At 43.7% G+C, this 25,943-nt stretch overlaps 2 protein-coding genes across 3 annotated transcripts in view; both read right to left on the reverse strand.

Annotated features, from left to right (window-relative positions):
* Positions 1-18,906, reverse strand: part of LOC143118672 (C-Jun-amino-terminal kinase-interacting protein 4) — a 28,208-nt gene extending 9,302 nt beyond the window's left edge. Inside the window, exons 1-16 of one of the 2 annotated variants that reach the window (XM_076279724.1) lie at positions 18,797-18,906; positions 17,426-17,814; positions 16,680-16,874; positions 14,492-14,612; positions 14,109-14,179; positions 13,871-13,938; positions 13,620-13,692; positions 13,284-13,459; positions 10,888-11,294; positions 9,505-9,562; positions 7,580-7,732; positions 5,391-5,433; positions 4,985-5,109; positions 3,223-3,279; positions 2,464-2,604; positions 386-512 (exon numbers count right to left, since the gene is read on the reverse strand). In XM_076279724.1, the coding sequence (XP_076135839.1) occupies positions 386-512; positions 2,464-2,604; positions 3,223-3,279; positions 4,985-5,109; positions 5,391-5,433; positions 7,580-7,732; positions 9,505-9,562; positions 10,888-11,294; positions 13,284-13,459; positions 13,620-13,692; positions 13,871-13,938; positions 14,109-14,179; positions 14,492-14,612; positions 16,680-16,874; positions 17,426-17,524 (1,914 nt within the window). In that variant the 5' untranslated portion in view covers positions 17,525-17,814; positions 18,797-18,906. Of the gene's footprint in view, positions 1-385; positions 513-2,463; positions 2,605-3,222; positions 3,280-4,984; positions 5,110-5,390; positions 5,434-7,579; positions 7,733-9,504; positions 9,563-10,887; positions 11,295-13,283; positions 13,460-13,619; positions 13,693-13,870; positions 13,939-14,108; positions 14,180-14,491; positions 14,613-16,679; positions 16,875-17,425; positions 17,815-18,121; positions 18,500-18,796 lie in introns of those variants that run through there. The other variant, XM_076279725.1, reaches the window with a different exon arrangement.
* Positions 18,907-19,541: 635 nt separating this feature from the next.
* Positions 19,542-20,706, reverse strand: LOC143118255 (prostate-associated microseminoprotein-like). The gene is made up of 3 exons (XM_076279346.1): positions 20,594-20,706; positions 20,179-20,287; positions 19,542-19,937 (listed from the first exon to the last, which is right to left on the reverse strand). Exons 1-3 carry the CDS (start codon positions 20,655-20,657, stop codon positions 19,769-19,771), a joined length of 342 nt encoding a protein of 113 aa, XP_076135461.1. The 5' UTR covers positions 20,658-20,706; the 3' UTR covers positions 19,542-19,768.
* Positions 20,707-25,943: the final 5,237 nt, after the last annotated feature.

Here is a 25,943-nt window from a genome sequence, read left to right on the forward strand (position 1 = left end):
CAGAGAAGAGTCCTGGGTGCGCACACACAGCACAGACACGTCTTTGGGCTCAGGGGTGAGCAGAGAAGAGTCCTGGGTGCGCACACACACACACACACTTAATTCAACAAGGGGGACCTCTGAGGTCTACATTTGGTACATGTATGTGTGTACAGTGCATACATACATACATACATACATATTTATTTACACAATTATTATAAATCCCATATTTTCTGTGTGCAAAGAAAGACACTTGACCGTTCAATGCATGCGTGTTTCTATGTGTGTTTCAGAAATCATTTGGAAGAAATGAGAGCCAACTTATGGTATGAGTGTATGCATGAATTGTATAAGTCAATGAGTGACTGTGTGTGTGTGTGTGTGTGTGTGTGCGCGCGCACACCTGTACATTGGTGTGGGACAGAGGCATGCTCCACCCATGGACTTGGCGTTTCCCCAGCGTCCCCCACACGTGGGAGCGGATCTCCCTGTACAGCTCCCGCCTCCTCACACGTGGGGAGAAAGAGCCCCTGGACCAGAGAGAGAGGGGGGGGGGGGGCGGAGTGACAAGTGTAGATACTTAGTCCATCTACATATGCAAAGCTAAGGCTATGGTCATGGCATCTGTCCAAAGCTAAGGCTATGGTCATGGCATCTGACCAAAGGAACTTATAGTGTATGAACACTACATTAGTTAAAATAATAATTTTAAATAAAGTTGAAAAAGCATACTTTAAGCATAATAGTAATAGTAAAAGGTGACAAGTAGTTGCCATGATTCATATTCACTATGCAGCAGTTCATGGGGGAAAGGGGTTAGTGTGCACATTACCAGCAGATATACCTTTTACTATATATACACACACATTACCAGCAGATATACCTTTTAATATATATACACATTACCAGCAGATATACCTTTTACTATATATACATTACAAGCAGATATACCTTTTACTATATATACATTACTATATATACACATTACCAGCAGATATACCTTTTAATATATATACACATTACCAGCAGATATACCTTTTACTGTATATACATTACCTTATCTTTCTTACTTCCAGTAACTATATGCATGTGACAATAAACTTCCTTGTATCCTTGTATTACCAGCAGATATCCCAGCAGATATAACTTTTACTATATATACATTACCAGCAGATATACCAGCAGATATACCTTTTACTATATATACATTACCAGCAGATATACCTTTTTAATAAATATACATTACCAGCAGATATACCTTTTACTATATATACACATTACCAGCAGATATACGTTTTACTATATATACACATTACCAGCAGATATACCTTTTTAATATATATCTATATCTATATCTATATATATATATATATATATATATATATATATATATATATATATATATATATTATATATATATATATATATACACACACACATCATTTTTCATGGTGTATGATGAGGACTACCCTCCAAGTTATATCATAATCCTACATGATGCATAGTCCATTGTGCATACTCTATGATACATTATGTAACGAAAGGGCATAATAGCCTGCAGAAATGTCATCACGTCCAGTTGTTAGTCACCTATCTGAACTTGCGTGATGTATTTTGAGGCCCTTTTGCAGCTCCGATTTCAAGTGTCTCGGTCTGAAAAGGGCACCAGTACTAAGCAGGCCAAAGGTAGGCCGAGACTTCCTAGAGACCATGGGAACGCCATAAATTGTGTGCTTAAGTGGTCTAATGGCAAATCGCCATATCTTGTGTGCGTAAGTGATCTATGGCAAATGCAATTTTACAAAACCAGGTATCAATAGTATTCTATAATGCTCTTAAAAATGCCCCTCATCAGGGGAGCTGTAGCACAAGCTGTAGTGTTCTTACCACTTTTGGGTCCAAGTGTCCACAGCGACCTGGGTTCCATTTCTGACCTGTGGTCTTTTTCCAATCCTACTCCCACATCTCTCTCCAACTCTGTTCCTGTCAATCTTTACCATCTTATCTGAATTAACAATCTACACGTTGCTTTTTCAATAAGTGCACCTGCCAAAATCCTGTCAAGGCGTGCAGGTCTTCATATGCACTTGTGATGCTGTCTTTTGGCATTTTGTTCTGTACATTCATCGGAGTTAAAAGGAGACATGGGGTACGAACACTGTAAATAAGCCAGGTCTGTCTTCATAAATCTGAACCATCAAAATGCTGTATGATCGCTTGTCTGTGAGCCTCAACATGCTGTATGATCGCTTGTCTGTGAGCTTCAACATGCTGTAAACAGCTGTTTATGGGATCTGTGTATGTGTGTCTGTAAGCCTGAACTTAACAGGCCCTAATTCAAATGAAAGACAAAATCTATAGTCTAACTATATATATGCTATGCTATACTATGCTAATTTAATATCCGAAAACTCCAGCCTCGGCTGGTCAGCCCAGGGTCAAAGTCTTTAATGTGTTTCTGTGTGTGTGTCAGTCACTCACTCTGTCTGGGTGTTGTTGATGGACAGTCGCTGTGGAGACGTGGTGGGCGACCGGTAGGTTGGCGTCACCGTGGGCACATTGATAGCTAAAGAAGCAAGCGGAGCCATCGGGGGCTTAGCCAGGCCAAAGAGACGGTTAAACCTGAAACAGCAGGATATGGTGAGGGACATCAGCAATCAGTATGACACCTAGACCTTTGACCTTAAAATAAAGGGGCTCATAAGTATACATACCCCTTATGTTAAATTCCCATAAAGGCAGGCAGATTATTATTTTTAAAGGCCAGATATTTCATGGATCCAGGATACAATGCATCCTGATAAATTCCCCTTTGCCTTTGGAATTAAAATAGTCCCACATCATCACATACCCTTCACCATACCAAGATATTGGCATGGTTTTATTTCAGTTAGCCTAATAGCTGGTTTGATTTGCATCGAGAGACAATCTTATGTAAAGTACCCGATGCCAATCGTGTATACTTATGAGCCCCTGTATTTTAAGGAAGAACATTTATTTATTTACGATACATTATTCTTTCACAAAGAAAATTGGTGTCCTTAAAGGTTGGATTTTTCCTCATTTTTTAATTAAGGCATTACGATCAAACCCAAAAGATGTTTTTTATTCCTCTTTTTAGTCAACTTTAGCATGTGTATGTACAGGGTATGTAAACTTCTGGTTTCAACTGCAGATATACAGTAGATACAGACTGCATAATGTCAGTCTTTAATGAAAATTAAAAACAAGTCTTGTCACTTTGTCCAGACACTGCTCTTCTGGTCCTCAACAGGAGGTCTCTCATCTTTGGTGACTCTAAAGGTGGACAGAAAACAGGGCATTGTTACAGCACCAGAGACCATGATTAGATCAGATTCAGCTTATTTGCCATTGTGTACAGAACAGGTATTTAGTAAATGCAATTTGTGTCTGACCGCCCAAAGCTCAAAGGCTGAGTCTGCTGTGAAGTAACCCGTTTGGTGATTTATCTGTTTCACTTCTGAGTGACATGCTGCTGAAAAGTTCATGGCTTCACTTCAATTCGTCCTCAGTCACTAAAACCTAAATTCTCTTCAGAAATCTTTTTGTCACGTCTATGGCAACGCTCAACCCTACATGATTTATTACTGTGCTGAAGTGCCAAGTAGACACTGTGCGATTTTGACACAATTTTAGCCCTGAATCAGTTCTGACTACCTTTTTAATCAGCCTGAATTCCTATTGGATATGTTGTGTACTTTGAACAAGTTCACAATGTCTGATTAAAAGACGTCGCAATCAATGTTCCAGCTCCGATTCGATCCGAATGGATTTCTGGCATGACAGATTTTTTTGCTATTTGTCTTGCTGTGTGAGTACGTACTGTTTAACGTACAGTATTATTGAAATGTGTAGTGTGTGAGTTACCACATTGTGCGCGAATGAAAAAAAAAAAAAAAAAAAAAACGCAGTGTCACACCCCTTGCTGTAATGCCTTGCCACCCATTTGGACCACTGAGCTAGAGATAAGATAAGATAAGATAACCTTTATTGTCCCTCAAGGAACAAAATTTGTATTGAGCTGTAAAGTGCATTCACTGTGAACAACAATCACAAACATGCAAGACAACAATCACATACATGCAAGACAACAATCACAAACATGCAAGACAACAATCACATACATGCAAGACAACAATCACATACATGCAAGACATGACCCTGATACAGGGAGAAAATAGCCCTTAACATTTGTAAGAAGGCATAAATAGATAAATCATCAAGAAGAGGAATCCATCCACAAGTGACCACTTGTCTATTTCTTTGGCTGTTGTTTTTATCCAAAGTGACCTACAGATGGCAATTAATTTCAGGACCAGACTCACATTTTTTCAGGCTACTGCATACAAACCTGGCTCCTTATCCACTATACTACCGTAATTTCCCAACTATAAGCCGAGGTTTATACATTGATTTTGCAAAATGTCTTCAGCTAAGATGTTAATACACGGGGGCAGTTAATATGGAATTAATATGGTTTTGTTTTTTTAACTTGCCTAAAACACTGTCTTGCAGTTTATACACAATGTGGCTAATACACAGGACATTACTGTAACATGGCCTCCTCCCACCATCGCCACTTGTACTACTAACATGGGTGTATAAGTATAAGTATATATACTCTTTTGATCCCGTGAGGGAAATTTGGTCTCTGCATTTATCCCAATCCGTGAATTAGTGAAACACACACAGCACACAGTGAACACACAGTGAGGTGAAGCACACACTAATCCCGGCACAGTGAGCTGCCTGCAACAACAGCGGCGCTCAGGGAGCAGTGAGGGGTTAGGTGCCTTGCTCAAGGGCACTTCAGTCGTGCCTACTGGTCGGGGCTCAAACCGGCAACCCTCCGGTTACAAGTCCGAAGCGCTAACCAGTAGGCCACGGCTGCCCCAAACACACGGCTGTGTGTAGTACATACTGAGCTTAGTTCAGGAGGCAAGGGGCAAGGTAGAGATAGAGAAGTGTCCGGCTAGGTCACCTGAGAGTCTGTGCACGCCTCACAGCCTCCTGCAGCTCAAACAGACGCTCCTTATATTGGTTCTTCTCCATGACCACCCGCGCCATCTCTGACCGCGAGAACCTCCGCAGGGACATGGGCACAGCCTGGGCACCATGGAGACGGAGAGATAGAGACAGAAGAGAGATGGACATCAAAGAGGTATCTATAGAATAGTGGACATCAAAGAGGTATCTATAGAATAGTGGACATCAAAGAGGTATCTATAGAATAGTGAACATCAAAGAGGTATCTATAGAATATTTAGCTATTTTATATAATAACATGACTCATGAATGACCTATGATTTATTGTTATCACTCAGAATGGATAGAAACACACACACACACACACACATACATACACGCACACTCACACGCACACTTACATCAGGGTCATCTGACTGAATGGCTTCTAGCTCGTTGCGAAGTCTGCGGGGCAGAGAGGAAATAGGGAGGACATGAAAAGGACAAGAGGTTGCCATGGAGACCATGAACGACAACACGTGAAATGGGCGCATGACGCATGACGTGAAATCAAGAAAGAGATAATGAGAACATCTTTAGGCCACTGGGGACCACGGAGTTGTATGAGACATCTATGTGACATACAGTGAACCTGACGGGTCTACAAAAGAGAGCTAGCCATCGCTCCTCTGCATGCCTGTATCTTCTGATCAGGTCTACAATTCCCCTTCCTGGTCAAAGTACTGGAAAGAGTGGTGGCCTCACAACTACACATCTTTCTTAACCACCGCGACCTGTATGAGCCCTTTCAATCTGGCTTCCGCTCATGTCACAGTACAGAGACTGCCCTTCTACGCATAGTTAACGACCTCCTCCTGTCTGCTGACTCTGGTTCACTTAACATTCTCATCCTCCTTGACCTTAGTGCTGCTTTCGATACCATCAACCACAATGTTCTAATCTCCCGTCTGTCTGCTATTGGTGTTTCTGGCACAGCCCTCAATTGGTTTCAGTCATACCTCACCAACAGAAAGCAGTTTGTAACACTTGGTCCACATCAGTCCCCCAAGTCCCCTGTCACTCGTGGTGTCCCCCAGGGTTCTGTACTTGGGCCCCTCCTCTTTCTCATATACATCCTCCCTCTTGGCCAGATTATTCGCAGCCACGGTCTCAACTCCCACTGCTATGCAGATGACCCCCCACCACGCTCCCTCACTGAATGCCTCTCTGACTTAAAATTATGGATGCAAAACAATTTTCTCAAGCTCAACAGACAAAACCGAAATTCTGCTGATTGGCCATAAAAGCATCCTCACCAAATCTCCCCGTCTCACTCTCAACATTGATGGCTCATCTGTCCACTCTAGCCCTGTTGTTAAAAACCTTGGCATTCAGCTTGACTCCACCCTTAGCTTTGATCCTCATATCAAATCACTCACTAAGATTGCTTTTTTTCACCTCCGTAACATTGCACGCCTCCGACCCTTCCTCTCTGCTAGTGATGCACAGACTTTGGTTCACTCTTTCATTATGTCCCGTTTAGATTACTGCAACTCACTTTTCCTTGGTCTCCCCACAAAACTCTGCAGCTAGGCTCCTCATCCATACTAGACGATCAGCACACATCACCCCCATTCTCCATCAACTCCCCTGGCTACCAGTTCCGTCCCGGATTAAATACAAAGTACTACTACTCACCTTCAAAGCCCTCCACAACCTTGCTCCCCCCTACATCTGCGACCTTCTGACCCCTTACACTCCTTCCGCTCACTCAGATCCTCTGACCAAAACCTCTTGGCTGTCCCCCGCTCCAGACTCTCCACCCTGGGTGGCAGGTCCTTCAGTGCCTTGGCCCCCAAACTCTGCAACTCCCTCCCCCAACCCCTTCGTGCCTGTCCTTCTCTTCCTTTCTTTCTTCAAAGCACATCTCAAGACCTTTCTGTTTAATGATCACTTCTCCTCCACACCCAACACATAGTTCCTACAGATAACTTGTCTTTGTTGTATTGTTTTGTTTGTTTGTTATTGTATTTCCCTGCCTTCCTACTATGTAAAGCGACTTTGGGTTTGAGAAAGGCGCTATATAAAATAAACGTATTATTATTATTACAAAAGAGAGCTAGCCATCGCTCCTCTGTACGCCTGTATCTTCTGATCAGGTCTACAAAAGAGAGCTAGCTATCACTCCTCTGTACGCCTGTATCTTCTGATCAGGTCTACAAAAGAGAGCTAGCCATCGCTCCTCTGTACGCCTGTATCTTCTGATCAGGTCTACAAAAGAGAGCTAGCTATCACTCCTCTGTACGCCTGTATCTTCTGATCGTTTTGTTGTGGCTGTGTTTCTTTAACTGATCATCTGGGACAGACCAGACCACTGCAGACCAGACCACTGCAGACCAGTATCACTGCAGCCCAGACCGCTGCAGACCAGTACCAGTGCAGACCAGTATCACTGACAAAAACTCTGCAAAACAGTTCATTCAGTCCTTCACCAACTGTCCACAGCACAAACAAAACATGTGGCAGATAGTGAAAAGAATCTCCTTCTGTCAGCACACTGGCAAATGCCACTTCCTTCCTGCTTCCTGCAAACCTGGCTTCCTGCTCTTACCGTTTCGTCTCCTCCTCCATCTCCCTCATTCTGCCCTCCAATCGTGCGACGGTTTCCTGAGAGGAGCTGACCTCCAGGTTAAGAGCTGACCTCTCATTGGTCAGCTCCTCGACGCGACAGATCAGGGCCTTCCTGGCTGCGTCCACCATTTCGCTGAGAGGGAAAAAAAAAAGGATTGTGTACACGTAAAGGATGGATGGATAGGATTGTGTACACATAAAGAATGGATGGATGTGTGGATAGGATTGTGCACACGTAAAGGATGGATGGATGTGTGGATAGGATTGTGTACACGTAAAGGATGGATGGATAGGATTGTGTACACGTAAAGGATGGATGGATAGGATTGTGTACACGTAAAGGATGGATGGATGTGTGGATAGGATTGTGTACACGTAAAGGATGGATGGATGTGTGGATAGGATTGTGTACACGTAAAGGATGGATGGATGTGTGGATAGGATTGTGTACACGTAAAGGATGGATGGATGGATGTGTGGATAGGATTGTGTACACGTAAAGGATGGATGGATGTGTGGATAGGATTGTGTACACGTAAAGGATGGATGGATGTGTGGATAGGATTGTGTACACGTAAAGGATGGGTGGATGTGTGGATAGGATTGTGTACACGTAAAGGATGGATGGATGTGTGGATAGGATTGTGTACACGTAAAGGATGTGTGGATGTGTGGATAGGATTGTGTACACGTAAAGGATGGATGGATGTGTGGATAGGATTGTGTACACGTAAAGGATGGATGGATGTGTGGATAGGATTGTGTACACGTAAAGGATTGTGTGGATAGGATTGTGTACACGTAAAGGATGGATGGATGTGTGGATAGGATTGTGTACACGTAAAGGATGTGTGGATAGGATTGTGTACACGTAAAGGATGGATGGATGTGTGGATAGGATTGTGTACACGTAAAGGATGGATGGATGTGTGGATAGGATTGTGTACACGTAAAGGATGTGTGGATGTGTGGATAGGATTGTGTACACGTAAAGGATGGATGGATGTGTGGATAGGATTGTGTACACGTAAAGGATGGGTGGATGTGTGGATAGGATTGTGTACACGTAAAGGATGTGTGGATGTGTGGATAGGATTGTGTACACGTAAAGGATGGATGGATGTGTGGATAGGATTGTGTACACGTAAAGGATGGATGGATGTGTGGATAGGATTGTGTACACGTAAAGGATGTGTGGATAGGATTGTGTACACGTAAAGGATGGATGGATGTGTGGATAGGATTGTGTACACGTAAAGGATGTGTGGATAGGATTGTGTACACGTAAAGGATGGATGGATGTGTGGATAGGATTGTGTACACGTAAAGGATGTGTGGATAGGATTGTGTACACGTAAAGGATGGATGGATGTGTGGATAGGATTGTGTACACGTAAAGGATGGATGGATGTGTGGAAGCCCACCACACACGTCCGGCGAGGCGACAGTGGAATTCTGTTAATCGCTTTACTACACACACTACTGGCGACGCGATCACCTATCGATTCAGTGGAGACACACTGACCAGACATCTGTTTTTTTATTATGACGTATCGAAATCGCCCTGAAAAACAGAAAGGGGCCGATTCGATGCGACGGCCGTCGTTCCTCTTGGCGTATGCGTTGCCCCATTCACTTCAATAGATTCTATTCAATTTTGCCGGTCGCCTGCCATAAATAGCGGTCGCGTCGACGGCCGTGTGTGTGGGCCCTAAGACTGAAATGAGAGACAATCATAGACAGAAAAGAGTCCTGAACACAGCCTGTGACACACAAAAAGCTATGAACATGGGGCCGATATGATGCAGATAGTTAACCACCAATCTACGCAGCCCCATAGAGATGCGGGAGTCACAACACTATTTGTTAAGGTATTAGAAATCAGTTTCAACAGTGGAAACTTACTGGGTTCGTTTTAGTTCCTCATACTGAGAAACAATCTCATCAAACTGGTCAGTGCTGCCTGCAATGAAGAAAAAAAAAAAAAACACACAGCCACGGTGAGAGACATGAGATCAACAAATATACACAAACCAACAAAACCTGATATCTCATGCCAGAGTGACGCATGTGAGCCAACTTGCTGTCCACTGTTATTAGTTTTGTGCTTCTGTGTTTTACTGCTATACATGATCATGTATCACACAAACCACTATGTTGCTGGCTAGCTTGTATCACTTCTGTCTGGAGTCTCTGCAAGGCAAGTCTACAGCCTGTTAGCTAGTCAGCTCACTAGTTTAAGACATTAACTCTGTAATGCCTCTAAATTCTTATCACGTCTTTTTCATCTTCCCTATAATCAGAAACACTAGTTCGCCACTATTCTTACTTTCAGTCAGCCTTTTCCTCCCTCCCTCTCCCTCACCTCTCCTCTCCCTCACCTCCCTCTCCCTCACCTCTCCTCTCCTCTCCCTCACCTCTCCTCTCCCTCACCTCCCTCTCCTCTCCTCTCTCACCTCACCTCTCCTCTCCCTCACCTCTCCTCTCCCTCACCTACCTCTCCTCTCCTCTCTCACCTCCCTCTCCCTCACCTCTCCTCTCCTCTCCCTCGCCTCCCTCACCCTCACCTCCCTCTCCTCTCCTCTCTCACCTCTCCTCTCCCTCACCTCTCCTCTCCCTCACCTCTCCTCCCTCCCCTCTCCTCTCTCACCTCTCCTCTCCTCTCACCTCCCTCTCCCTCACCTCTCCTCTCCTCTCTCCCCTCTCCTCTCTCACCTCCCTCTCCCTCACCTCTCCTCTCCCTCACCTCTCCTCTCCCTCACCTCTCCTCCCTCCCCTCTCCTCTCTCACCTCTCCTCTCACCTCCCTCTCCCTCACCTCTCCTCTCCTCTCTCCCCTCTCCTCTCTCACCTCTCCTCTCCTCTCTCACCTCCCTCTCCCTCACCTCTCCTCTCCCTCACCTCTCCCTCCCCTCTCCTCTCTCACCTCTCCTCTCCCTCACCTCCCTCTCCCTCCCCTCTCCTCCCTCCCCTCTCCTCTCTCACCTCTCCCTCCCCTCTCCTCTCCTCTCCCTCCCCTCACCTCTCTCACCTCTCCTCTCCCTCTCCCTCCCCTCTCCTCCCTCCCCTCTCCTCTCTCACCTCTCCCTCCCCTCACCTCTCCCTCCCCTCTCCTCTCCCTCTCCTCTCCTCTCTCACCTCTCCTCTCCCTCACCTCTCCCTCCCCTCACCTCTCTCACCTCTCCTCTCCTCTCTCACCTCCCTCTCCCTCACCTCCCTCTCCCTCCCCTCTCTCACCTCTACTACCTCCCTCTCCCGCACCTCTCCTCCCTGTCCTGGTGCTCCTCACCTCTAACGCTGGCCCCCTGGTCCACACTCTCCAGGTATTCTCTGCTGAGCTCAGACAGCTCTGAGAAGACGGAGTCTGTGTTCCTTAGCTCCCACTCCAGACTCTCCAAATCCTCCTCGTCCTCCTCCGCCACTTCCTCTTCCATCACCCCCTTCTCCTCCTCCGCCACTTCCTCTTCCATCACCCCCTTCTCCTCCTCCGCCACTTCCTCTTCCATCACCCCCTTCTCCTCCTTTGCCTCTTCTCTTCGTTCTGCATCTTCTTTTTCAACAGCGTCCTCTTTGTTCTTCTCTTCCCTGTTCTCTCCATCTTCCTCTCTTTTCTCCCCGTCCTCCGAGGCCTCCTTCATCTCATCCTGCAGGCTGCTCTTCTCCGCGCTGCCATATGTAGCGCTGCGGATTGGTGTACTGCACACACAGATACACAAGACACACACACACACACACATGCACACACAGACAAATGCACACACACACACACACATGCACACACACACACACACGAACACAGACAGACACACACACACACACACACACACACGCACACACAGACACATGCACATGCACACAGACAGACACACACACATACATGCACACAGATAGACAGACACACACACACACACACACACACGCACACACACACACATGCACACAGACAGACACACACACACACACACACATAAACACACAGACACATGCACACAGACACACACATACACACACACACACATGCACACAGACACATACACACACACACACACACACACACGCACACACAGACACATGCACATGCACACAGACAGACACACACACATACATGCACACAGATAGACAGACACACACACACACACACACACACACACACACGCACACACACACACACATGCACACAGACAGACACACACACACACACACACATAAACACACAGACACATGCACACAGACACACACATACACACACACACACATGCACACAGACACATACACACACACACACACACACACACACGCACACACAGACACATGCACATGCACACAGACAGACACACACACATACATGCACACAGATAGACAGACACACACACACACACACACACACGCACACACACACACATGCACACAGACAGACACACACACACACACACACAAACACACAGACACATGCACACAGACACACATGCACACAGACACATACACACACACACATGCACACAGACACATACACACACACACATGCACACACACACACACACACAAACACACAGACACATGCACACAGACAGACACACACACACACACACACACACACACACACACACAGACATGCACACAGACACAGATAACTGCTTAATACTGGGGTTTTAGGTTGTGACATGGAAAACAATTTAATGTCTGTTCATCATGATTGATAGTTCTGCCCAAACATGTCCCTTGATGGTATTTGCACGCCCTGTTTGAAATCACCACACACACTGTGCATGCCTATCACTTAAGTCACACTTGGTAGACTGGTGTGAAGAAAATACTTGGACATATGTATGTGTGTGTGTGTGTGTGTGTGTGTGTGTGTGTGTGCGACTACCGTCCCTGTACATTACATAGCATTGTTTACATATCACCTCTGCACAGCTGTGTGGAATTACTGTTGTTTGGAAAATGCAGATGTTTGGCATTACTGAAGTCTTCAACTCCTGATGTCATCTTTCAAAGTACTCGACAGGTTTGACTTTGACAGGGGTGCCTCGTTTCCATGTGGCGTTTTATTTTTGATGGTTTCACGCTCTCACAAGCCAGCAATTCACTGCACACCACACACTGGGGTTTCTGTCCTATTTTATCCTCAGTTTAAGTGAATCCATATCCTACTTCAAATACACACACTGGGGTTTCTGTCCTATTTTATCCTCAATTTAAGTGAATCCATATCCTACTTCAAATACTCAGGGTCGCAGTCTACTTGTGTTTACCGCTTAAATTACAGTATGTCTGACATGACCGGTCACATCAACATTGTCTATGTCCATGGTAATGACATGACCGGTCACATCAACATTGTCTATGTCCATGGTAATGACATGACCGGTCACATCAACATTGTCTATGTCCATGGTAATGACATGACCGGTCACATCAACATTGTCTATGTCCATGGTAATGACTGACATTGGCTACGAATAAAGTCTGTTAAAATAAAGGTCCAATATTAGATCTGATAAGGTAGCATTTTAAATTGATTTATTTTTTTTATACCCACAAGCTCCGCGACCCACCCAGAACGGTTCCGCAACCCACTTTTGGGTTCCGACCCACCGGTTCAGAAACACTGCTGGAACTGACTGAGTGAGTTCTAAAAGGATGCATATGAGCAGAGGGAACTGCAGTGGAAGAGAACTTCACCTCGCCTCCATGTAATGAGCCAGCTGGCTCAACTCTGGGGTGGAACTAATGATGTCGCTGATGAAGGAAGGGTCGCTGATGGACTTCCTCTTGCCGTCGTTGACCGCCTGGTCGTTCTTGGTCACTGGTGGCTCCAGCAGGATGGGAATGGAAGGCACATCGGACTTCAATTCATTCTGTCATGTGAGAGAAAGAACGTTAAGTGTATGTCTGTGTGTGAGTGTGTGTGTGTGTTTGAGTGTGTGTGTGTGTGTGTGTGTGTGTTTGAGTGTGTGTGTGTGTTCAGGTGAGTTGTCTCTGATGAGAGTAATTCATTTGTACATAATGGGGTCCTACCTGTTCACTAAGTCTGGGTTCTACATGGCCGTGAGCAGGCTGGACCTCCATACTCTTTAAGCGAATGTGATTCCTGAACAGCGAAACACAGAATACATTAGCGTTCTTAAAACTATCCAAATGCAGAGTAAAACAGTCAGAATACAGTATAGTTTGATATGATAGTACATTTACTGCATGTTTTTCCTGTGTTGGGTTTAAACACTTTGACCCTGAGAAGTCATGAGAACACAATATGAGGGATAAGTCACCTAAAAGGAGACCCCTCTCTCTCTGAGTCTTTTCTCTTCTCCAGCAGCTCCCGATACGTCAGCATCAACTGAAACAGAAGAGGGGTCACTGGGTTATTCTCTCTCTCTCTCTCTCTGTGTTATATATTCTCTCTCTTTCTCTCTCTGTCTCTCTCTGTTATATATTCTTTCTCTCTCTCTCTCTCTCTTCAGTGCTAGGGTTTTCCCGATACATATTAGCCAACATATTTTGGCTGACCTTGTTGTGCGTATGTTTCAGCGTGTTCAGCTCCCGTGACAGACCGGTCCTCTGCTCGTCCAGGGCTAGCACTGTATCAAATAAGACACACACAATGAGTATTGGATTACAAAACACACACTCACACACACACTTCAAAACCTCTTCAGCAACATGTAGATGGGAAAAAGTACACACACATAAGAACACACATAAACACACACTCTCTCTGAGTCTCTCTCTCACACACACACACACACACACATGCACACGCAAGCACACGCACGCACACGCCCACGCGCACACACACACTCTATCTGTGTCGTGTTATGTTTGAGTTTAAACGGGGCTGAAGGTGGGTTAAGGACAGCAGTAAGAGGCCGCGGCTGTGGAGGAAGTCTCACATTGGTCAGCTTGTTCCCTTGCTTTCCTCTCCAGCTCTCTTTCTCTCCGCTCCCTCTCTTTCTCTCTTCCTCTCATGGCCCGGCGCTCCTGCTCAAACTGGTCATCCAGCTCCAGGTATTTCTGAGAGGGAGGGCGGGCGAGGAGGAGAGAGAAGAGGAGAGGAGAGGGAGGAGGAGAGGAGAGGAGGAGAGAGAGGAGGAGAGAGAGGAGGAGAGGAGGAGGAGGAGGAGGATTACACTCACAAACACTTCAATCTTCTGCTTTGAAACATATTACAGCTGTAAATATTCCAGGCCAAACGTGCCACCATTTGAGTCAGGAAGTAACTAACTCAAGGCCACCCCTCAATTACAGATTCAGCTGAGCAACAAATGGCCTCTAGCCTTTTCTAGAATGTAGAGACAACTGCTTATAGAGTGTAAAATGTTTATATAGAATGATCTTTATATCTAATACTTTATGTATTACTTAAAGACCTAGCTATCTCCCTGGGGAATATGGAGGTAGCTAGGTCTATAATTACAGTAAATTATACAATGACGTTCACACAAGTGCATAGGTCTCAGCATAGGACGAGTATATGTGGTCATTTGCCCGTTTGCACACTGCTAATTTGCATACACAATGCACGACTAACACAAGGTGACACCATGACTACAAACTTCTTGTAAATAAAATTCATTAATCTTAAAGCTGAAAAATCGAGAGGATCATTCTCGTAAAGTTTCAGATTGTCTCATTTTTCCCAGTATTAGATTAGATTCAACTTTATTGTCATTGTACAGAGTACAAGTACAGAGACAACGAAATGCAGTTTGTGTCTAACCAGAAACTATAAACAAGTCAAGGATGCATTTTATCTAACTCGAATCCAAGCTGATATGATACGACAAAATTACACAATTTTTCCAGTATTTGGTACATATGTCAACCAGACTCTTGCACTGTATTATAAGAGTATTAGACTACTGTATCCATGGTGTGAAAATAAATGCCCAAATAAGGGGTAAAAGAATACTGTCACTGGCTATCTTCTAAGAGCCCCACACACCCACACAGACTGGCAGGAGGATTATTGTGTTAATAAGCCAGTACTGTATCTTAGCTAATGTGCTGATAGAATATTCACAACAATATTCAGCATATTCACTATATGCTCAAATAGAACAAAACCTGCTTTTATTTATTTTTTATTATTATTATTATTATTATTTTTTTTTTTAAACACCTAAACACCTAGTGTTGTGTAGTATTCTTTGCCTTTGTTTATGTAAAGCACATTGAATTACTCCTGTGTATGTAATGTGCTATAAATAAACTTGCCTTGCCTATTGTAATATACACGCTATAACACAATAATCTACCTATCTTTTCTTTTTGTGTCCTTGGGCGAGTATGGCGTCAGATTACTTGATCCAGGGTTTTAAAGACACTCCATTTGTTCATGCTGATTAAAGTATCAAAATGTTTTATTAAAAGAATGTGTCAAGTCTACACATTACGGAGCCCCTAAGGGGACATGAGCAAATAAAAATCTAAAGTTTAGTTCCATGTGCTCACCTGAAACTTCCATGTGCTCACCTGAAACTTCCATGTGCTCACCTGAACCTTCCATGTGCTCACCTGAACCTTCCATGTGCTCACCTGAAACTTCCATGTGCTCACGTGAAACTTCCATGTGCTCACGTGAAACTTCCATGTGCTCACGTGAAACTTCCATGTGCTCACGTGAAACTTCCATGTGCTCACCTGAAACTTCCATGTGCTCACGTGAAACTTCCATGAAAGTTTCGTGTGCGCACGCAAAACCTTTTCACGTGAAACTTTCATGTGCGCACGTGAAACTTTCATGTGAGCACATGAAACTAAACTTTAGATTTTTTTTTGCTCATGTCCCCTTAGGGGCTCCGTAACACATTAACCATAACAAACAAAAATACATACAGAAACATGGCATTTATTACTATGGGTTGTGGTCCAATTGTCATAAATGAGAAGACATTTTTCTATTAAATTCAGTAGGGCACTAAGCAAGGACATTTTCTGTGTCTGCAGTGATCAGATTAAAACAAAGCCGTTTTAATGATCTTTTTTCAAATCTTGAACAGCCCAGGCCACACATGAATTCCAACTTCCAATTTCAAGGCCTGATTATTAGTGAACATCACCGTGGTGACGACCTCTCACCTCTTGGCTCTCCCTCCTGAGAGTTCTTTCGCTCTGGTACCTCTCCATCAGCTCCTCTCTGTCCACCTTCTCGCGCTCGGCCTCCTCCTCCCGCCCACGCAGCTGGGCCCGGCTACTGGCCAGGCCTTCCAGCACCCACACCATCACCGGCACCAGGGACTCCACCACGGCGGACCCATGGGTCTCCACCACAGCCTGCCGGGAGCGGGAGAGGGCAAAAGAGCGGGTGAGAGGTACACGAGATGGGGGTGAGACTGGGTTGGGGGTGGGGGTGTGGAGGAGACAGGATGGTCAGGGACAGGAGAAACAAGAGATAGCGGAACAAATTCAACAGCAGATTGGATTAGAGAAGCAAGTGCAGGTAAAGGGTGTGAGATCGTAGGAAACGACGAGATGGGGATATTAACCTGTAAGAAAAAAGCCAATGTGTATGACACAAATACAAGCAATTAAATCTTTATAGCCATTAGCCGACCTTTTATACCTAGAGAATAGTTTTGCTTCAGTGGCCTGGAATACATATTGGAAAGTTCTATCAAATTAAGTGTTTGTTACAAAGACCACCAGAGCAGTGAAAGCCTTCTAGCATTTGGCCAAATTACAAGACAGATACACTGGTGAGGAATGAGGAAATGAGATACAATTATTTATAAAAATGAGGAAGTTGAGCGGCAACAAAGCAAGTTCACAGGAACAGGCTGGTAAAGCTATGTCAATCACCATGGGCAAGTGTCATGATTGGTTACCTGGAGCTCCGAGTAGAGTTTGCCCGCCTCTTCGCTTACGATGTCAGGGTCCAGTTCCAATTCACCCCCTCCGCAGAAAACACTTTCTCCACACTCCATCTTTCCTCACCTTCCTTGAGTCCACTACCTCAAAACTGCTGCAGCTGTTCAGTGTGTATAGTGTGTGTATCTCTGTTGTGTGTGTGTAGGGGGGTATTTGTAAATATGCCTCAACTTCTTGATGATTACCCAGGCAGCACTACAACCTCGCTCACTTGGCTGCCTAACTCGTCCATTTTTGTGTTTCACATGACTGAATCAAAGCCATCCAACTTCAGGCAAAATAATAATAATAATAAAAGAAAAATGTCAGTGACATCTAGCTGATGTCTGGGGGTGTTTTGTCCATTCTGAAAGACAAATCAGATATAAAGCCTTTAAAACGTATTACACAGGGGTGTTATTATTACAGTTTTGAATGATCTATCTGAAATAGCTTGTTGGATCAGATATCCGGTGTAGCCCACCAGATAACCCTTCATTAAGCCAAGTCCTGGACTTATGCACATTTTCATGGACACAGTTTCAGTCTATCAAAACGACCCATACAACAGCGATCCTATGTGTACTGGCTGACGTGACATAATTCTTCACTCAGGAATAACCACCTCCCCCAATCCCTCCAACAAGCTTCTTTTCAACACAGAATCAACTCACACACAGCTCAACAGATGTGGCCTCCGCTTAATCCGTTCTTCGTGAGGCACAGAACTCACGGCAACAGAACACTGGTCAGGTGCTCCCGCTCGACACGTGCAACATCTACCTAACACCTCTGTAGACTTTGACAGTGTTGAGGTTTCGTCTCGGAAATTGCAGTGTTAGTAGGCTAGTAGGCATGTTATGGCCGAAGTTGAACAACTCCGTGCAAAACCGGTTTAGGCAACCGAAATGTACAAAGCTGTGGTTGCAAACTAACCTACCACAAGGAAAAGACCAACTGAACACCATGTACGTTTCCCATTTAGTAAATAATGCAATTGCTGATCGTATCATGTTGCAGGTTAAATTCATATGGTGTGTTAGCAATTCCTCCTCTGTGACACTGCCTCGGGCAACGAAGCGTACACACTCCTTCAAACACAAGCTTTGACAGAGTGGCGTGGCCCTCGCTGTCTGCACAATAACAACAACAGCCAACCCGCAAACAGACATAAAAGTGAAATAGAGAGACCAAAATAACTACAGTTGACTGACGTTAACAGACACCTGAGCCACAGACTGTACAGCAGTTACGTTTACAACTTGAGCTCAGTATTCTTGCGAGAAAGCCTTACTTAGGGGCTTCCTCGAGGCTATAACTAGCTTGACTAGTTTGACGTGTCAACTCACCTTTGATCACGTATGTTTAGTAAAGTTCGCTTTGTTGAGTTTAGAAATGTCCCTTAGCAAGGTCCACTTCACAGAAGCTACCAATTACTCTAAACCAGGTTAAAGAAGGAGGTGTGGCAACATGGTAAGAAAAGAGAGTGACAAAGAGTAAGTCCTATCCAAATGCACATTTTCTTAGCAGCCTCCAATGATAGCCAAACGAAGGCGGGAAGGGGGCAGTTCTTTTCTTTCCCCGTGAAAAAAAAACTTTCCTGAAACCTGAATATTAACACGTGACATGAGATAGTTCATGTGACCAGTTAGCACAACGCTAATCTACCTGTTTAGATTCATTACTGCTTTGCCTGATGATGTCGGTCTATTCATTCTCGAGCCAAATGCAGACAGGTGTTTATTGTTGTAACACCGGCCTGTTGAATGAGGTAGCGTAAGTAAGCCTTCACTAGGCACATTTTCCGCAACTTTCCATTAATAGGCTATAATTACGACTAAACACTGCTTTATAAAACAGGTTAGGTCTAAATAAACACTCAATGTAATTTGTGGTTTTGTTGGAAGCAACATTTAGGTAAATGTAGCGGGTACCAGAGTTACTTTGTAACATTACAACACACTTAGGACACAGTTTCAATTATCAGGCCAAAGCCCTGTCAACTTTGTCAGATTAAAAGCCCCAACGTGGACCTTTAGATTTCATTACAAAATAAGCAAAGTCAAGAAGTTAATGAACAACAATTTCCTCAGTAGTTAAACAGCTTTTTATTTCACCAATCAGTAGTTCAGACACATGGGATTTCATAGTGATGTATGTTAAACTTAAAATATGACAACCAGTCAAATATTCTACAAATAGCTGCAGTTGTTGTGTGCAAATGTTTTTAAACAGATTGTGGAGTTTTGTTGTGCGTTTGTCACTTCCTGCACAAATCTTGGCTGTATTGGCTGCGTCACAGGCTGTCAGGTGTCAGTAGATCAGAACATAGGGTCGTTGTCCGACTTCCAGGTCTCGGTTCGCAGCCTTCCCCACTTTCCATAGAGGCAGGGCAGTTTGCGATTGGCCCTCATGACCGCCACACTGATGCAGGAGTCTGGCTTCTTAATGACCTCGCACCAGTCGGGGTAATCAACAGGCTGCGACGCGCTGTGGGAAGAAGACACTCTCACACTTCTGATAGAGAACTGAAGTAGACATGAAGTAGACATATTTGCCTTAGTCAATATTTTGAACAATGGACATATTTTAAATTGACTCTTGACATTTTGCAATTGTTCTTAATTCTCTAGGCTATATCAATCAAATGAAATAGCCTACACATTCATAAGATGATATGCTTGGGTTATTTAGTGTGTGTGTTGTGCGCCCAAATAAGACGAGGACTCACTCTTCACAGCAGCCAACTCCAAATGGTTCCATGCACACACACTGGTAGCAGTCCTTAGTTACCCAGCTCTCTCCGATACCATACGCCTGTCCTTGGTACTCACACAATCCTGCAGAAAAAAATACAATAACATTCACCGTTCTGTTGTAAAATCTTTCTTTCTCTCTCTCTCTCTCTCTCACACACACACACACACACACACACACACACACACACACACACACACACACACACACACACAGGAAAGCAGATGCTTCTGATTTAGATAAGATCATCACTAAGAATTCAACAGAAAGGGTAGTTGGTACTGCAGAGCCACATGAGTCATGCATTGTGTGTGTGTGTGTGTATGTGTTTGTGTGTGCATGGATGCATGTGTACACGCTTGTCTGTGAGTGTGTGTGAGGGTTTGCACCTTTGGTGTTGAAGTAGCACTCCCCTCCTCTGTAGACAGAGAGGCATGGAGTGAGAAGACTCATGAGAAAAGCACCAAGTAGGAGAGCCCTTTCTGCCGCATGGATGTGAGCTCCAAACATGATGACCTACCGCAACAAAGCAGAATGCAGGATGCTTGTCAACACAAAGAGAGAGGAAATGTCAGGTTTTTCTGGGTTAGAGAGAGAGACTGACAAGAAAATGCCGTAGTCTCAAAAAATTAAGAGTTTACACTGAGAGTATTTTTGGATGTGCAATAAATTGAGGCACATTTTTTAATTGATTTGATTTTTTTCCCTTTGCATGCAGTTATTTTATGTAATTTCAGCTCACCTGAAAGTTAGGTGTAAATAGCACGTCTCACCTGAAGATTGATATGATTTTAGTGTGATTTCTTCCCCTTTGTCCCCTGTCCTGTGTTTTCCCCTCTGCTTCTTTTGCGTCTTTCTCTTCGGCCGTCGTCTTCTTCTCTTTATCCTTCTCCCGTCCTTCAAAAGGTCACTCTTCTTCTCTTGTCCTTCAAAAGGTCACTCTTCTTCTCCCGTCCTTCAAAAGGTCACTCTTTTCCTTCGTCTGTTTCCCTCGCACCCTCCTACTTTTCCCCTTCTCGTGCTGGGATGTGATGAATTCCTCCAGGATCTTCCATATTTATACCCCTCTGTCTCTGTCTCCCTCCCTCTCTTCGACACACACACACACACACACACACACACACAGACACACAGACTACTACTCCAGCTACAGTGTGTGTGGGTGTCTTGTCTGTGTGTGTGTGTGTGTGTACACAGTGTGTTTGGGAGTGATAATGTGGGCCTTATTAGCTGAATGGATTGAATGGATGAATGGCCTTACTGCACCTGCTTATTCCCCTCTCTCTCTCTCTCTCTCTCTCTGTGTGTGTGTGTGTGTGCATGTGCGTGTGTGTGTGCATGTGAATGTAAAATCTCTTGTTTTCTGTGGTGTGAAAAGTATCCACAAAATCAGAGAGAACCAAACGATTTGTGTGACTTAAATTTGTTTCTTTTTAACCAATGCTTTAGAAACTAACATCATGTGCATGAAATATTAGTAATACAAAATCAGAGTAATAATTGCATCTTCCAATCTGCTAACACTAAAGCACTTGTATTCCATTAGCGTGTGCTTGTGTGTGTTTGTGTGCGTGTGTGTGTGTGTGTGTGTGTGTGTGTGTGTGTGTGTGTGTGTGTGTGTGTTTATGTCTGTATATCTATTGGACAGGAGCTTATCCATGTGGAATGTGCGTAATCAGTGCTTATCAGACTATCTGCAGAGTGTGTGCTCTAATGTGTTCATTGTCACAGGTGGTGTTTGAGTGTGTGTGTGTATCTGTTCACATGAAAGCAAAAGTTTATCTTCCAATCAGCTGTGTGTTTGTACTGCCGTGCAGAGTAGAATTTGTATGTGTATGTTTGTGTGTGTCGTTTCCTGTCAATTTCATGTAAACTGCCTATTGGCTAGTGTTACGAGCCTGAGAGTGCTCAAATCCTTGCATCTGTTACAGTATAGCGCCCACTGGTGACTAACTGCAGAATGAGCTCCCAGTGTAGATTCCCCAAATGTTTGATTAGGCGTTTGCCCAATTAAGACACCACTTAAGCATAATATGAAAACTTTAATCATCCCACACACACACATATATATAGTATATATCTGTGTATATATAGTATATATACTTACATATATACGTATACACACACACATTTAAATTCTTTATTTGGAATAGGAGATAAGCATATATCATGGCATAATCCAATTTTGATAGAAAGGTGTACAACAGCAGCCAATATCCAGTCCATTATGCACATTAGGGGTAAAGGTGGCACCTACGCCTCCATATGTAGAGGCTGCCAATTACTGCTGATACAGAGCAATATCTTGTCAGTTTCTTGGCCTTGTTCTTACGTAGTCCACAGATCTGCAGGCCTCGTGCACACTTGTGCACATGGCCTACAGTAAACTACCATAAATGAGGGCAATGATTTTACAGGAGTAGCCAGAGTTATTGAAAACATGGTACCATGGTTGATATTTCAACAGTTTCGAAGCATAGCAGATGTCCATGTGCGCATAGAAAGAGCAACCAGTTTCTATTATTGTAACGGCTTTGGTGTGTTTACTAATCACAACTATGTCGGGTGTATTTGGAAAGTTATGTATGGCAGTTTCCAATGTAGCACACTGTTCGTGTTGGGGGGAGAACCAGTCTGTCTTGATATTTTCGTTGTGATGAATTGCATTAAAGTTGTCATTGTTGCGGAGCTCCTTAACTGACGGTCGTGGCGCGCGATGTACAGTCCTTTGTAGGCAGCGCAGCCATTAATTGAGACACCACTTAAGCATAATATGATAACTTCAATCATCACACACACACACACACATACACACACACACACACACACACATACACACACAAACTAATCCACTTTGTATACTTGACTGCACTCATCATAATCATCTAAATGAAGTGCCTCCGCCTTTATGCAACAGTTACGCATGCAGCTGTTACACAGTCACGTCCCAGCTCAGAGCATACAGCAGAGCTGAATCATATGTGCACTGAGACAAAGATGAGCGGAAAGACAGGAAAAGAGCATTTACTGCCTTGAGCTTTTTTATGCGGGTATAATGAACATTGTACTAATGTAGCAGTGGCATATTTGTCTGTTTTAGAGGAAGAGGAAGCTTGTGGAAGAGAACTGAAGGCAAAGGGCCGTGTGTGTGTGTGTGTGTGTGTGTGTGTGTACTGTTCCACCTCTGCAACAATAGGTAGTGTATCCATCTGGAGATGACAATGCCAATTTATACTCATAATGACTAGTGCAGAAAGAATTAAAATAGCCCAATGCATTCTGTGTTTGATCAGACCTGTATAAATCTCTAAATTCTTCCCCTGTGTTAAGATCAAAATAAACACATTAAATGTGTACATATATCCCCTATCCTTTAGGTATATGGAAGATGCACACTGGGCAAACTTGGACGCACCTACAAAACTGATTGACCACTTAGTCGCCTTGTATTGCCTTTGAATGGCAAAAAACAAAAACATTTCACTGCGCACAATGCAACAACTGCCCACCATCTAGCATGTATAGCTACATTCTGCTGCTAGTATACTGTAGAGGTGGGTGCAGACAAACAAAATGTAAAAAAGCTTAGCATTTTCACTCTTGCTCATTAAAGACAGAATGCAACTTTTAATAAAAAAATGTTTGATAATAAGTTGCAAATGACACTATTGTCAGTCCTGTGTTCTTGTTGTTGTTCTTGTTGTTGTGGAAGATAGCAAGAGGAAAAAACTCTAATGAAACAGGTAAAACTGTGTTATTATATCTAGTCATCCAGAGACAAAAAGCTAACCATTAGGATTGCATCTCATTATGGTGAACACACTGTGCTTCTTAGCAACAAGTGGCCAAACTAAACAGCCAATCAGAGTAAATCTTTTCCCTGACGGCTGAAAAGCAAAAGAAGAGGCAAAGGGAAGAATGAGAGATAGGGCCAGCAAGGTCATCTAGGCTTTTTTATTATTAGTTTAGAAACGTCTATGTGCTGTTACTATTTATAGCACTGGGACACTGTGGGTCACATTGCTGATGTCATGCTGTATGTGTTGCGTAATAATCCATTACTGTATGTAGATCAAAGGCATAATGTAGTCTAAATAAATATGGTACATTTGCAATTCATATGTTTACTATTCTATAGACATATACCAGTATGTATTGTCATTGAACTTCAGATAATCCTTATAAGACCGGTTTATTTCTTTTACCAGGACCTCATCAGACCTTCCACCTCTTGGGAATAAAACAAGTGGCATCAAGGTAAGTGTGTGTGTGTGTCTGCATGCGTTTGCGTGTGTGTTTGTGTGTATGTGTATGTTAGCCTAGCTAACGCCAGACCTCATCTCTGGGTCTGGGAACTACACATTAATTTTCTCGTATTTGAAACGTGGTTTACGAATGCCCAGAGCCGTTTATTGGGTGCTACGAATGTCTATCAAATGCGTCTGTACGTAGCTCATAACCGTTTTGGTGTGTCGTCATCGTCTTGCTGTCCCCCCTCCGTTCTTGGTTCCTTCGTTGAGGTGAAAATTTGGTCCATGGAATCCAGGCTGCCTAGCAGCATGAATAAAATCGCACGTGTACGGCAGCATGGGGAAACCCAGGCTATGTGTATGTGTGTCTCTGTGTCTTTTCTAAATACAACACAGCCATTGGAATACATGCTGCAAACCTGTATGTTGCTGTATTGAAGTAGAATATTTCAGACAATTCATTTTAATCTATGATCTTTGCTTATTTAGAAATAAAAAATATCCACACATGTAATTTGTTTCTAATGTTTATTTACACATTAAACAAATTCAAATAATTATTTTTTGTACACCACTGAAACATTACAAGGTTACCTTCTAAATGAAAGCTGTGCACAAAATGACTTGGCTAAATGGCTAAATAAAATGCCACTCTCAGTGAAACATTAAGTGAAAGAGGGAGAGGCTGCTTGGCTCGCCAGACCTCTGAAGACGGCTGAATTAATCATGTGATGTCTTGCCTTTCTCCACTACCCTTCCTGTACATTTAGTGACCATCAAATAAATGTGAACTTCTTCCAGCGATATGCACAAAGACAAAAGACCTCAACATGAGGTTAGATTACTGTTCATATTTCTACAGCAGAGAACAACTTTCACAGATGTCTATAGAACTCACTGGCGGATTTAACAGTCCAAATTCTCCTGGTCTCTCTCAGCCCCACTCTTACTGGTCCGATTTGTAGATAGATACTGGGCTCTGTAGGAATATGTTTGATATTTAGTTGACTTGATATGTAGGAGAACAACCGAATATCAAACATATCAGACAGCACCCAGCTAGTCTGATGGACCACAACACACAGACGTATATTTCTGGACCTGGAAGACAAGAGGAAGACCATCAGAACAAATGTGGAATCAGGTGTCATGAGAAAAGACAGGAAGCATTCACACAACTCGATATGGAGAGGTAATGTCATGGTATGGTACTTATGGACTGTTCCTCTCCATCGAGAATTGCATAATAACTTGCTGGAGAGAAGAGGAAACTATTAGTGAAGACCTTGGCGGACTTGGAAGATCCAGGATGTGACTTTCCTCAGCAGTCCAACAGAAAAGCACTACAGCCCAACCTCATGTTGAGGTACGACACACAAATCAGCAAATGTAGACATGGTAAAGCAAATACTTACAGCTTGTTCAGGCCTCCATACAGTTGACTCCAGGGTTTCCATGTGACCATGATTCAATCACCCTTGCTTTAGAG

Source organism: Alosa pseudoharengus, unplaced genomic scaffold (assembly GCF_046254945.1).
Source record: "Alosa pseudoharengus isolate Yale_2024_CS ecotype anadromous, Long Island Sound unplaced genomic scaffold, YU_APseudo_1.1 YU_APseudo_1.1_scf_12, whole genome shotgun sequence".
NCBI classification, from domain to species: domain Eukaryota; kingdom Metazoa; phylum Chordata; class Actinopteri; order Clupeiformes; family Clupeidae; genus Alosa; species Alosa pseudoharengus.

Bases quoted from the DNA above. Each gene is read 5' to 3' on its own strand.
- LOC143118255 (XM_076279346.1), bottom strand. From the start codon at position 20,657: ATGAGTCTTCTCACTCCATGCCTCTCTGTCTACAGAGGAGGGGAGTGC. The intron at 20,288-20,593 runs GTGCAAACCCTC...TTTTTTCTGCAG, and splicing joins GTGCTACTTCAACACCAAAG to GATTGTGTGAGTACCAAGGA. The intron at 19,938-20,178 runs GTGAGTCCTCGT...TTCTTCCCACAG, and splicing joins GGAGTTGGCTGCTGTGAAGA to CGCGTCGCAGCCTGTTGATT.